The sequence below is a fragment of the Schistocerca americana genome, chromosome X (genome assembly GCF_021461395.2).
Source record: "Schistocerca americana isolate TAMUIC-IGC-003095 chromosome X, iqSchAmer2.1, whole genome shotgun sequence".
Classification (NCBI taxonomy): Eukaryota; Metazoa; Arthropoda; class Insecta; order Orthoptera; family Acrididae; genus Schistocerca; species Schistocerca americana.
In genome coordinates, this window is record NC_060130.1 from 103574654 (window position 1) to 103587893 (window position 13240).

General features: G+C 37.9%; 1 protein-coding gene across 1 annotated transcript; it reads right to left on the bottom strand.

Moving 5' to 3' along the window:
• Window positions 1-8579: 8579 nt before the first annotated feature.
• Window positions 8580-11113, bottom strand: LOC124555838. The gene is made up of 2 exons (XM_047129903.1): window positions 11068-11113; window positions 8580-9168 (listed from the first exon to the last, which is right to left on the bottom strand). The coding sequence occupies exons 1-2, from the start codon at window positions 11111-11113 to the stop codon at window positions 8705-8707; spliced, it is 510 nt and encodes a 169-aa protein (XP_046985859.1). The 3' UTR covers window positions 8580-8704.
• Between the last annotated feature and the right edge of the window lie 2127 nt (window positions 11114-13240).

Genomic DNA, 13240 nt, shown 5'->3' on the forward strand with positions numbered 1-13240 from the left:
TTAACGAGGAAAACAACAGTATTCGTAAAAATTGTGGTATCGAAACCATTTTTTGTCGATTTTCGCAAAAAGTAAATTAGTACGACAGTTCTGAGGACAGTTCTGAACAGAGCCCCAATGGTTCTATCGAAAACCCAAATAACATTTTTTTGTGCAGCAAATAATTTGCGAGATAATTCCATTTTAAGAAGAAAATATTTTCACTTACTGTGAAGTTGGCACCCTTTTCTTCAGAAATGTACATTTTTTTCAGAGTTCCTGATAGATATGCCACAGTTCTAGAGTTCTTTGTACAAAATTTGAATAGTTCTGCAGAATTTAACGAAGAAAACAACAATACTTGAAAAAAATTTTGTACAGCAAACATTCTTTGTTAATTTTCGCAAAAAGAAAATTCGTACAGCAGTTATGAGGACACTTCTGAACAGAACCCCAATAGTTCTATCGAATTTCCTAATAACAGTTTAGCGAAGAAAACAACAATACTCGTAAAAATTTTCGTATCGAAAACATTCTTTTTCAATTTTCGCAAAAAGTAAATTCGTACAACATATCTGAACAGAAGACCAAGAGCTCTATTGAAAATCCTAATAATATCTTTTTGTGGCGATGATAGTTTATACGGTAACTGCTTTGATGTTAGACCCACTGTCTCCACAGAAAAAAATAATCGTACAACAGTTTTGATGAAGAGTTCTGGCTAACACCCGAAGACTTTTATCGATAATCATAATAACATTTTTTGTGGTTATAATAGTTTGTAAGATAATTGATTAATTGTGAGGCTCACTTACTCTACAAAAAAATTATGTCTGTTCGCATGTTCTGATGATAGCTCTAGACTGCACTGCATTTAATAAGGAACGTTTTGAGAATTTCCCGTGAAGTTTCCATCCCTTTTACAGGAAATATACATTTTTTTCACAGTTCTTGATATGTATGCAATAGTTCTAGATTTCCCTGCTCAAAATACGAATAGTTCTGCAGAATTTCGGAAGAAAACAATAACTCGCCCATATTGTGGTATAACAATAACTCGGCAAAATTTTGGTATAGTAAAAAATTATTTGCCAGTTTGGAGAAAATAAATTTGTATAACAGTTCTGCTGGCAATTCTGGATAGCATCCGGAGAGTTGTATTGAAAATGATAAGGACATTTTTGTGGTGATAATAGTTTATACGATAATTGTTTTAATCTGATACTCACTTTCTCTACGAAAACAAAATTGGTAGAATAGTACTGATGACAGTTCTGAATAGCACCCACAGAGTTCTACCAAAAACTATTATAACATTTTTTGTGACGATGACATTATATGAGATAATTAATGTGGGACTCACTTTTGTCATGTAAAAGTAATAAACTCGTACTAAAGGTCTGACGGCATTTATTAATAGGACCCTAAGAGCTCTACCGAAAACTGTAATAACATTTTTTGTGGGGATAATAGTTAATGAGATAATATCATTTACGAGAGACTCACTTGGTCTACATTGTAATAAATTGGCACAACCCTTTTGCTGACAGTTCTGGATAACACCGAAAGAGTTCTTTTAAAAACCCTCATAACATTTTTATGGTACCAATAGATTATGAAATAGATTGTGTGTTCACTCTGCAGTGGGTGTGCACCGTTGTGAAACTTACTGGCAGATAAAAGCTGTGTGCCGGACCCGCTCTCTAACCCCAGGCTGTGACGAAGGAATATCGTCACAATATCCTTTCTTTCAGGAGTGCTACTTCTGCAATTTTCGTATGACAACTTCTGCGAAATTGAGAACGAAGGAGATGAGGTACTGCTGCTGGAAGTAAAGCTGGGGGGACGGATCGTAAATTCTCACTTTTATTTTGGAGTTATGTGAGACATAAACAATGTTACAATGTGCAGTGCACTACACAAGAAGCTCTTTTATCCGGACTAGGTGGGACCGGAAGCAATCCGGGTAACCGAAAATCCGGATATATATTCTACTAAATACAAAAAAGTCTAAATGTTCAGCACTCTACAAATGCTGGTACACCTTCGTAAGACTGACTGTAGTAACTGTAGGTGGAAGCGTGTGATATGCACGCTTAGATGATTCAAAGAGAGAAGACTCGTCAGTGCAAAACAAAGAGATGGCTGAGAGAGCAGATAAATTCACACGCGCCACTAACCAGATGGTGTCACACCTGTCGAAAAGCGCACCAGAGGTACAATGAGCTGTGGTGGAGTGCTGTTGGCGTGGTTACTATGCATATTACTTGACGGGCACCAATACACCGTTATATTAATGTACAATACTTGAGAAACCATGTCATTCACACACTCTGAGCTCCTTAATCACTCAGTACTAGACTAAATTACCGGACTAGTGATAAGCAGCCTATGTACCTCACCGACTACATATCTTCGTGTTATAAGAAAAAAAGAGAAAAATATCGAGGGACACAAAATATGAATCTGGATAAACCGGAAATCCGGATTAGTGAGGACCAAATAAACGAGGTTCTTGTTTATAAATTGCTAACTCCTTATTAACGTTAATACTGTATCCCCTCAACATAATATTTAACACCTCTATCAGTCATGTACTGAATTATGATTTAAACATACTACTTAGTTCGTATGTACAATATTTAAATATACTTACATTTCTATACATTGTAAAGACTTGACTCTCGCTGTAGTGTAACTCATCAAACTTCCACACTTCCTTTCTAACTAGAACAAATGTTTGTAACAATATTAACGATAGCAGTTTCAAATTTATTCGTTACACACAGCACATGTTTTTATGTATCATAGCGTCTGGTGATGTTGCCACCTAACTTTCATCCATGAGTGTCCTGGGCATATTTTTAGCTGTTAGTGGGTCCTGGATGTCATGAGAGCTCAAAACAATTACTGTTTTACGTAATAAAATTATTCTGGTTCTTCCTGATTCTGAAAATATACACTTCATGTACAGCACCTCGTCATTCTCGTGCTTGAATGTCATTTTGTTTAATTTGGGCGCCGCAGTTTCCGTAGAACCCCGTTTATGTAATATCTTTGAAGAATCTGTCGACTGTCGTATGTGCAGGAAAACTGTTTACATGGCATAAAACAAAATCAGAATGCGTTTCAACACTTGCAATATGCTTTAATGGTGGAGTAAAAATGGTTCAAATGGCTCTGAGCACTATGGGAATTAACTTCTGAGGTCTTCAGTCCCTTAGAACTTAGAACTACATAAACCTAAAGACATAACACTCCATGCCTGAGGCAGGATTCGAACCTGCGACCGGAGCGGTTGCGCGGTTCCAGACTGTAGCGCCTAGAACCGCTCGGCCTGATGGAGTAAAGATTAAAAACAATGAGCAGAACAGGTATCAAAACTAGGAACAACATGAAAATTGTGCTGGTATGGGCAGACAGGCAACATGTCACATAAACTGAAAAAGCTGCTGAAAACATGAAAAAGGAGGCCAGAATGACAAAGAAAAGAAGTAAAACTAAAGAAAATGAAAAGGGCACGAAAGGTATCAAAAAGATTATGGAGCAGGAATTGTTTGCAATGTCGTCATTGAGAAGAAAATGACATAAAAATCTTTAGTTTCAATTTTCTGTAATCAACGTGTTTGCATACAGAAATACCATTACCGGTATCTCATCCACTATTAAAACTACATAAACAAAGCTGTGGATGAATAATAATATAGTGCTTGCCTGCATACTGAACCATATTATTCAACAATGGATTAAATATTTTAAGCTGCAGTATGTCACATTATGTTCTTAAATTATTAGGAGAAAAAATTGACTCTTAAAATACATTTTTTTTAAATAATCAAAACATGACAATGGTAAATATTACTGGTTTGCTGTTTCAACAAGGTAATAATTCAAAGAATAAAATTTGTTTTTATTTTTTATTTGGAATAGCGTGTAAGTACGTTGAACCTAAAATAACAATTACGTGTAATTCAGTATCTAAGAAAAACATCAATATCCAATGTACAATGTATTCCACAGATTTATAATTTTTTTTCACCTGGAGCTCACAACATACCAATTCTTTGATAAAAGTTTCATTCCTGAATCTATTGACAGTCTTGCATTATTAAATTTCAAAGTACCAGCAAAAACTACAGGCCGTGATGTACAGGTCCCCTTAACGGCTCTCTTTCAGGATACACTAAAACCCAGAAGGAAATACGTATGTAGGGAATTCAGTAATAAATAAGCACAGAATTTATGAGGTGTGAAACAACTAAGAAAAATAAGTACAAAAAATATATACGTGAAATTTAGTGCATAAAATGCTCCTATTCTAGTAACTAAAACAGGAGGGCTATGGCTCCAGAAGCAAAGATACTAAGAATTAACATACGAGCTGTATTTGTAATATTAGATATCAACTTATAGCAATTGCTTACCTTATAAAGCAAAGTTGCTATGTAGGAACTACTTGTTTCGTCTCGTCGGTCTTGTAGCTCCCATTTGAAAATTTTCCTGTCTTGACATACATGAACAGGTGTGGAGAAATTATCGTTTCTTTGGAAACTCTCTGTACATCTTTATACAGGTCATCGTACTGCTTCCAGTTGGTTCCATCGAAGACATATGCCATGTAGTGTTTGATGAAGCTGTTATAATGATTGGCAACAACGAGAGTGTACTCTTGACTGTTGTCTACAATTTCTTTCGTGATCGTTTGCAACACACATTTCTTCCTTTGATTCAGAGGAAACTGATCTTCAGTTAGTGGACAAGTTGTTATACTAGTATCCATCACAAGTAGCATCCGAACTTCTTTTCTTCGACTTCTTCTCCTTTACATTTCTTGAATTTTATGATAGTCTTTAGACCTTCATTTGTTGCCTCTTGCATGAAATTATAACCAAGTCTGAAAAGCACATACGTATATAATGTGGTTTCACACAGCGTGAATTTATGCACGTCAGACACGATATCTTTTGTTGAAAATCGGGATATATTTTAATATTGTCTCGTATAATTCCCCAACATTCGACTCTGCATTCAGAGACAATATTTTTCGAGAGATTACTCCTTTTTTTAGGAACGGTGTCACATTTAAAATATCAAATCTCTGCTTAAAATGCTGGGAGTTTATAATTTTTTGGTGCAAAACATCCAAAGCCAGATTCAAAAATAGATGGCTCACCACTTGAATAGTACTTTTGAAATCATCGCTGAGTGATATTGGTTGCATGAATAAGGTCACCAAAGAATTGAAACCGCACGTTCCCATCAAGTTGTAGCAGATTTGAATTTGATTGAGGACCCATTTGGGAAAAAGTGGCAAATTAATGTCTATGAATTTCTTAGTCGAATTCCAGTTTGGGCAATCATCTAAGTAGTTTTTCTTGCTCTTAGTTTGCATGCTCGATGTGACAATGATTTCATTTTGAAGCTTTTTCAGCATTGCACTCTCCTCCATTTTATTGTTACAGGTCTCTCGGTTTTCTTCTGTTTTCGAACCACAGGATGAAATTTCAGTGATATCCCTGGTGAAGTATAATTCTCGATAGTCTTTTGTGGAATGAAATATCTCTTTTAGAGTCCAAATTCGGCAGCAAAGTATTATCTGAATAGCGCTGAAAACACACACTATCACTCTTGACTGAGAGGCTGTTGTTCTCCGCATTCATAATAAGTGGGCTCGAAGTAGGAGAAAATCTGTATTCAGAACTATTAAAAATTTTGTTTAACTCTGTACTCTGTCTCATTGTCATCTTCGTGTTGGGTCTCCCTTCGTAAGGTATTATTCAGTGTGCTCTCAGAATTATCGAGTATATGATTGCTTTTGGGGTTTGTTATCTTCAGCTTCTTATTTTTTCCTCTCTAGTTTTCTTCTTCATGGTAAGGCAATGATGCTTCAGTTGGTTTGTGCTTCACAGCTTGCTTTGAATCTTGTTTTTCCACCATAAGTGGCGCTAACAGTTTTGTTTCCTCACGCAGCCACTTCAAATGTTGAAAAGTGAATTTGTCTACTCGTAAAGGCAGCTTGTCAAAGACCATTGTCTTTAATTTTGAAAATTGTCCTTCAGTCGCTGCTGACGAACGAATAGATAAAGGAATATGGAAAGCAGGATACATCACAGCTGTCCACAGCGGTATATAGTACATCAACTCTTTCAGCATCTCTGCAGCATTAGGAATGTTGTACGGATTCACATCAAAGAGATTGTCACCCTTAGTCCGATTCGCGATGACTTCAGCTTCATGGTAGATACGTTTTGCCCTATCAATCCACGCGTTTGCAGTAGATTCCTTCGAGTTCAAAATTGATTCCAAAAGACAGTCATCATTGTTTTCAACGTCATCAGTTTTCTTGTCATCATTTTTCTTTTCGTCCATATATGAATGACGTGGACCACCTCTGATAATGTTATCAAGGTGGCGCTGATGTTCCATTGATGAATATTCTTGACCGCACTCATCGGTACCAAGATGTTCACTCAACGCAACAACCAAAAGTGAGCGCAAAGCACGTTCAATATCACGAAAATCTGTCATCATGTAAATATGGGCCAAAACTCTAAGATAAAGTTGTTTCACTTGTGATTTACCTCTTGAGAAGCATTTCCACTTCGAAATCATGATCATAAAATGCTTTAAATCTATTCTCAAACAACACGAGGGTAGAATTACTCTTTCATGCAAAACAATATCACTATAACACCTTTTCAAATAATCTGTTAAGTCCGAGCAATTGGCTATTGCTCTAGAAATGGCAACCAACAAAGCCTTACCAAAATCAGTTACCATGATTTTGTGTCTGGGAGCTCCAGATCTGACGATTTTCATAAAGACAAATGACAAGAATGATGCGTCATGCCTAGAGGATATCATCTGATAAGTTGGGCAACTGATTGATGATCGATTGACGATATTTGGATCTTTGCTAGTGACGTTTACTTCGCGGATGCACATGTACTGATACAGGTATATGTACTTTTACTTAATTTCCACACAGTCAGCCCTGTTTGACAGATCCCCATATCGTGAAATAACTCGAAATGCAACGCTACCTGTAGCACTACTGAATCGTATACGCTGCTATTGATTTGATGACAATATATGTGCAACTAACTTTGATCTTTCAGCCAATATATACAGAAGAATGTGTCCAGTCCGATTGCATGAATTTCGTCCCGATGGGTTGTATGTTTTGCGATTTGCAGGTTTTCAACAGGCTTACTAGTTGTTATACCAAATTGTTTGTCCCTTTCCTCTTCTTTAGCCTTTCCCAAGACATCAGCATTTGGTAAATTTGGAGGAATCATGTCTCTGAAAGACATATTTTTCGCTTCATCATTTCGCCAAAGAGCTGCAGGCACTCTGTTATCAACCAGTTTAGCAGCTACCTGTTGACTTCTCGTGCCACGAAGTTGTCTTCTTTTCAGTTGATTACTATCGACTCAAAAGTTTGAAAGTCGGCAGTTCAGAATAATATCGTTGTCCTTTTTTGGCTTTTTCAGAGCAATCCCTTCGAAAGTGTCTCCACATTCTGTACATCTTCCTTTGATCTTCAAGAAGTACTTTGAACTTGAACTTTCACACACTTTCGCGTATTTGAAAGAAAAGGCACATGGAATTTTGTGATGTTCATAAATTTTATCACCCATCAAATCGGTCCATTTCCCTGTTTCCAGTCTTGAAGGCTTTCCAAGTTTCCTCTTTCTTGGTTTTATGGTAGACCATTTTTCTGCTGACAGTAGTAAGTCAAACTGCTTTGTCATGTCCTTGTCGCACGAAGAACCAAAAATATTCCACGACTCATCTTTGCTGTCGTCGTCTTTTTCTTCAACGAAACATTCCAGCGTGAAGGTGTTTCTAACAAAACTAAGCAGATCATGACGATCTTCTTTAATTGTTGTTAAATACACCACTGGCCATTAAAATTGCTACACCACGAAGATAACGTGATACAGACGTGAAATTTAACCGGCAGTTGGCTCGTTTCACACTGGGACACTTGTGACGGTCACCGGTGACTGTGGCGAACACTCCTGGGTCATTGGTGTCCAACACTGCAGCTGTTGCCAACTGATTCGTTGGTGAAATGGACTCGAGCGAGGAGGAACTGTTGTTAGTACTTGTAATGAGGAGGAGGAGGGGGAGAATGAAATAAAACGTTCATTACACATACATCCACTGCTACGTGATCGGCTGGAGAAAGGATTGTATTACACCCTTTATGACTATCTGAGACAATCTGAGAAGAAGTTTTTTCAGTATTTTCGAATGTCAAAAACTTCATTTGATGAACTACTAGAAAATGTGAAAGAAGCAATCACAGGAAAAGACACTATACTAAGGAAGGCTATCCCACCAGAGGAAAAACTTGCTCTTACATTAAGGTAGGTACTGTAGTATTATTTTATTTTATTGAAAGCACATTTTACAGGTTTTAACTGGTATTAATATACATTACAAAATATTGTAAAACTTTCACTGATAGTTTTAAGTTCATTGTTTCTCTGCCTGTGCTGTTGAAAAGTATATTAAGGACTCGTCACTGTACTCGGAGGCCGCTGGCGAGCACACAGCTGGTAACTGATCGGACAACCTCGACTGTCCTCCACTGTAGCCTTGAACTGTTCCATGATATGCACGGTCGTGATGCGGATCCCCCGTAGCGTAATTTGGTACCGGTGCAAATCCTATTTGGGACGAAGAGGAAGCAGAAGCGCTGTAATATTGTTGGGCATTAATAATGACATTCATCAAATCTGATTTCACTTTCAATCTTGCATGACTGGGTAATTTTTTTTAATTCAGGTACTAAAGACTGCATAAACAAGCTATCTTCGTCGGCTTGCTGTGATGAATTGTCTTTTCTGGCGTACTTTTCCTTCAAAATGTTATATAGGCTATCTTCTTCTTCAAGACTCTTCTTTTCACGTGGCCTTTTTTGCCGTCGCTCAGCAGTTTTTTCACGTGCCTCCTGCTCTAAATTTTCTCCTTCATCAAACTCATTTCTGTCTTCATCATCATCATTTTCAATACTAGAAGTAGTGTTCTTACAGTCAGTTGTTAGGAATCGCAGCTGATCGAAGTAGATATACTTCTTCCTACCAGTTGCTGCAGAACCACTCCGTTCTGTTTTTTGCCTTAATAACTCTCTGGTATAACTGGCCCTTAAGGTCTTCCATTTCCTTTGAAGGATTGTCCCTGCAACAAACAAAAACCACCATAGTATTGTAATATCTAATATACAAAAATGAATGTTTGTTTGGTTTTGTTCGTATTTTATGCGCAGCCGTACCGTTCATCCGATTGCGATGAAACTTTGTCACTTGCGCGAAAGTTATAGGCATAGTACAATTATTAACATTTATTAAAATTATAGTTGCCGGGTGTTTCAGCTGGTTATCTATAATGTCTACGTGTGCGTACGTGTGTATGCTTGTGTGTAACCTGCATAGTTTTGCCCCATATGCTTTATCTTGTGTGTAACCTGCATAGTTTTGCCCCATATGCTTTATCTTTTTTTTACAGGTACTTGGGGGCCGGATCATCCATGATGGACTTACATTTTCAGTACAGAATTGGAGTATCAACTATCTCGTATATTATACGAGACGTTTGCTCTGCCATATGGCGTAAAATGAAGTCAAAATGTTTTCCCGATCTCTCGAAAGATCTATGACTTTCCTCAGCTGAAGGATTCCATAAGAGGGCCAACTTTCCTCATTGTGTGGGTGCAGTGGACGGGACGCACATCAGAATTGTAAAATCCACTTCCAGTGGTTCACTCTACTATAATTATAAGAACTATTTTTCCATTCTGTTGTTAGCTGTTTGTGATTCGACGTACAAATTCTTATTTATAGACGTTGGAGCGTATGGGAAATCGTCCGACTCAACTGTGTTTCGTAATACAGTGTTAAATAATAAACTACAAGATGGTACGCTAGATTTACCTGCACCAAAACAACTGTCATTATCGTTTGAAAGACCTATGACATTCATGTTAGTAGGAGATGAAGGTTTCGGATTGTCAAAATTCATTTTGCGCCCTTATGGTGGAAAGTATTTAGACATTAAAAAACGTATGTTCAACTATAGACTGTGCAGAGCTAGAAGGTACATCGAGTGTACTTTTGGAATTCTTGCAAACAAGTGGCGCATTTTCTATCGACCACTGGATGTTAAATTAGATTTGGCAGAGTCTATTGTGAAGACATGTTGCCTCCTCCATAACTTTGTGCGTGATCGTGATGGAATACAGTATGAGGATACGTTAACTATTCAGGGACTGCAGGACATGTCACCTTGCTTGGTCCGTGGAGGAAATATTGCGAACGGTATCAGACAAGATTTCGCAAACTACTTCATCAGCCCTGAAGGCGAAATGCCATGGCAGCTGCAAAAAATCTAAGTGCTAGAAATGTTATGTGAACATTAATGTCGTTAGGCCTAAATGTTCATTGGAATTGTATTTGAAATGTGCAGTGTTCAATTATTACCATGTTAACTGTAACAAACCATACTGTTGCGTTCACTGAACTGATTAAATCTTGCAATTAAAATTATAATTACAATGCACTTTTTTGTATTACAGTTGTGTGTACCTAATTGAACAGAACCCAAGCACGAGCACTGTTCTCATTCGGGTGTCAAAAACTTGTAAGTCAATACTATTATGGTAAATAAATAAAATTCATTATTATAGTAACAACATATGCGTAAATTATTGTTGTTTTGAATAATATTTTAACTGTATTTTTCGGACCATATGGCGGAGCGCCTTATTAGACTACGAAAAGACGTACCCTTAATTTTGTTATGAAAATGTTGAAATAAAACTGTTTATTTTATTTTACTTTCATTCGCCCTGTAGGGGTGAGTACATGGTTTCTGCGCTCATCCATTTTGTCCATTCTTCTCGCATTGAGACTGCATAACAGTACACTTGCTATTGGTAATGCAAAAGAAAAGGGGTGTGGGATAGCATTCTCCTTGTAGGTTAATAACCTCCTAGCCTCGTACAGGCGTAGAAAATATATTTCGCTATTCTTGTGGTCTGAAAAATACGGTATTAAAGTGAAAAAAGAATATAGAACTTACCAATTTTGTTTCTTTCATCTATGCTCTTTTCATCGAAATCAGGCATAAACTTCGTAATAATTTCTTGCTACGCTTTCATTTTCATGACTTTGTTACTGTAGTCATCGCTTTTCATATCCCAAATAACGGGACGACTTTCCGCTTCACTTATAAAATCTTCTGTGTTGATGAACTCTATGGCTGCACTGTGTGGAGAACCACTGGGCTCAGCAACGGCTGCCTGTCTATTGGCAACTCTGCACTGCTGTGTCTGTGATCGGTGTCCCAGTGTGAACACTCCAATACAAGCTAATGCATGTCCGGCGGTGACCGCAGCGAACACAGTGTCGGTGTCCGTCACATGTGGCGAGGGTGAGTCACTGCTGCTGGGTCACCGTGACTCAGTGCAGTGTCCCGGTGTGAATGCTCCAATTCAAACGAATGTATCTCTATCAGCGACCGTCACCGGTGACCGTCACAAGTGTCCCTATGTGAAACGAGCCTAAGAAGATGCTGCGATATGCACATGATTAGCTTTTCAGATCATTCACACAAGGTTGGCGCCGGTGGCGACACCTACAACGTGTTGACATGCTACATTGACAATGAACTACCACAAGTTTACATTTACTTTACATCCCGTCGACGAGGTCATTAGAGACAGAGCGCAAGCTCAGGTTAGGGAAGGATGGGGAAGGAAATCAGCCATGCCCTTTCAAAGGAACCATCCTGGCATTTGCCTGAAACGATTTAGGGAAATCACGGAAAACCTAAATCAGGATGGCTGGAGACGGGATTGAACCGTCGTCCTCCCGAATGCGAGTCCAGTGTGCTAATTACATTTACTGCTGAGCTGGACAAATACCTTCTTTGCTACTTATAAAACCAAAATATTCCGCTGTCTGTAGTAAATTCTTAAGCTAAGATTTGATAGATACTGATACAAGCCAGATTTTGTGTTTAAAACCTATTAGGATTCCAGATGCAATAGCAGTTGTACACGTGGTTTGGACAGAATAATCTTAGTACAGGATTTGCTCCCTCTTATTTTAGAGAAAAAAATCTTTGGTTGGGTGACTGGAAATGTGTCTACAGTCACTTGAGAGATTACTGCTTTGAAGTACCCATAAAGTCTGAGAGTGTCCTATGCCTTCTGAACAACTACTAACAGAGATGCCCAGAATGTAGATGAGATGGGTGGAATGACATTTTTCTCCTGTTGGCAGTTAAATTCCACCTTGCTTCTTATTTCATGCTATACAAGAAACCATTTGCCATAATGGAGCCCCATCAAGTACAATTCTGAGTCCGTTTTCTATTTGCTACCGCTGATAGAATAGCATAGGCACAAATACCTTTTACTTTTTTTTAAATTACAGGTTACACTATAGTGTTCACTGTATGCTCATTGTATATTCTAATTAACAAGGTACTTTCTACATACTGAGTGTTCTGAGTCCTATTTCATTCTTCAGAGTTCCCATGTGTTGCTGGACTTCTCCTGCAGGCTTCAAGACTAATGTAATGTTCTCTCTCTTCAGAAGTTGGCCAACTTTTCCTGTTGTGAGCTACAGAACAAAATGACAAAAACAAAGTTTCTGAAATGATCTGTCTGTAGTTGGCTACAAGCAGTTTTGTGGAAGACTAGCCATAAATGATCCAATTCTTGTGGCAATCAGTTACCAGTTCATATATTCCAAGGAGCATTTGAATAAATGTTGTGTAAATTTAAACGCTTTCTGGAGAGTAATCATGTTTTTTAAAATTTGTGTTTTTTATGAAGCAGAGATGGGGAACTTGCCAGTGTACCAGAGCAATGACCATTAATGTGATATGTGTACTGTAACTAAGCCTGATTCATTACATCATATTGTAAGCATTAAATGAATAAATTTATGGCTGTGGTGCCACTGTGAAGGTGATGAATGTTAATCCATATACATATGCTATGCATGCAGAAGAAAATCCAATGCTTATTTTGTGGTTATAATGCCCAAATTAAGACATTTGATAGTGAGAGAGTTCAGTTCTGACAAGGCTGAAGGATGTTGTCAGTCAGCTCACATATTTAGCTTTTTCTTGGGACACCTCAGGTGTCACTTGTTTCACCCACAGTCTGTGCTGTTGAAGCATCTTGCAGCGCACCCCTTTCATGGACCTACAATCACCCCATAGGGTGAGTGACAGGTTGTAA

Bases quoted from the DNA above. Each gene is read 5' to 3' on its own strand.
- LOC124555838 (XM_047129903.1), bottom strand. From the start codon at position 11,113: ATGCCTGATTTCGATGAAAAGAGCATAGATGAAAGAAACAAAATTG. The intron at 9,169-11,067 runs GTAAGTTCTATA...TGTTTGTTGCAG, and splicing joins AGATGAAAGAAACAAAATTG to GGACAATCCTTCAAAGGAAA.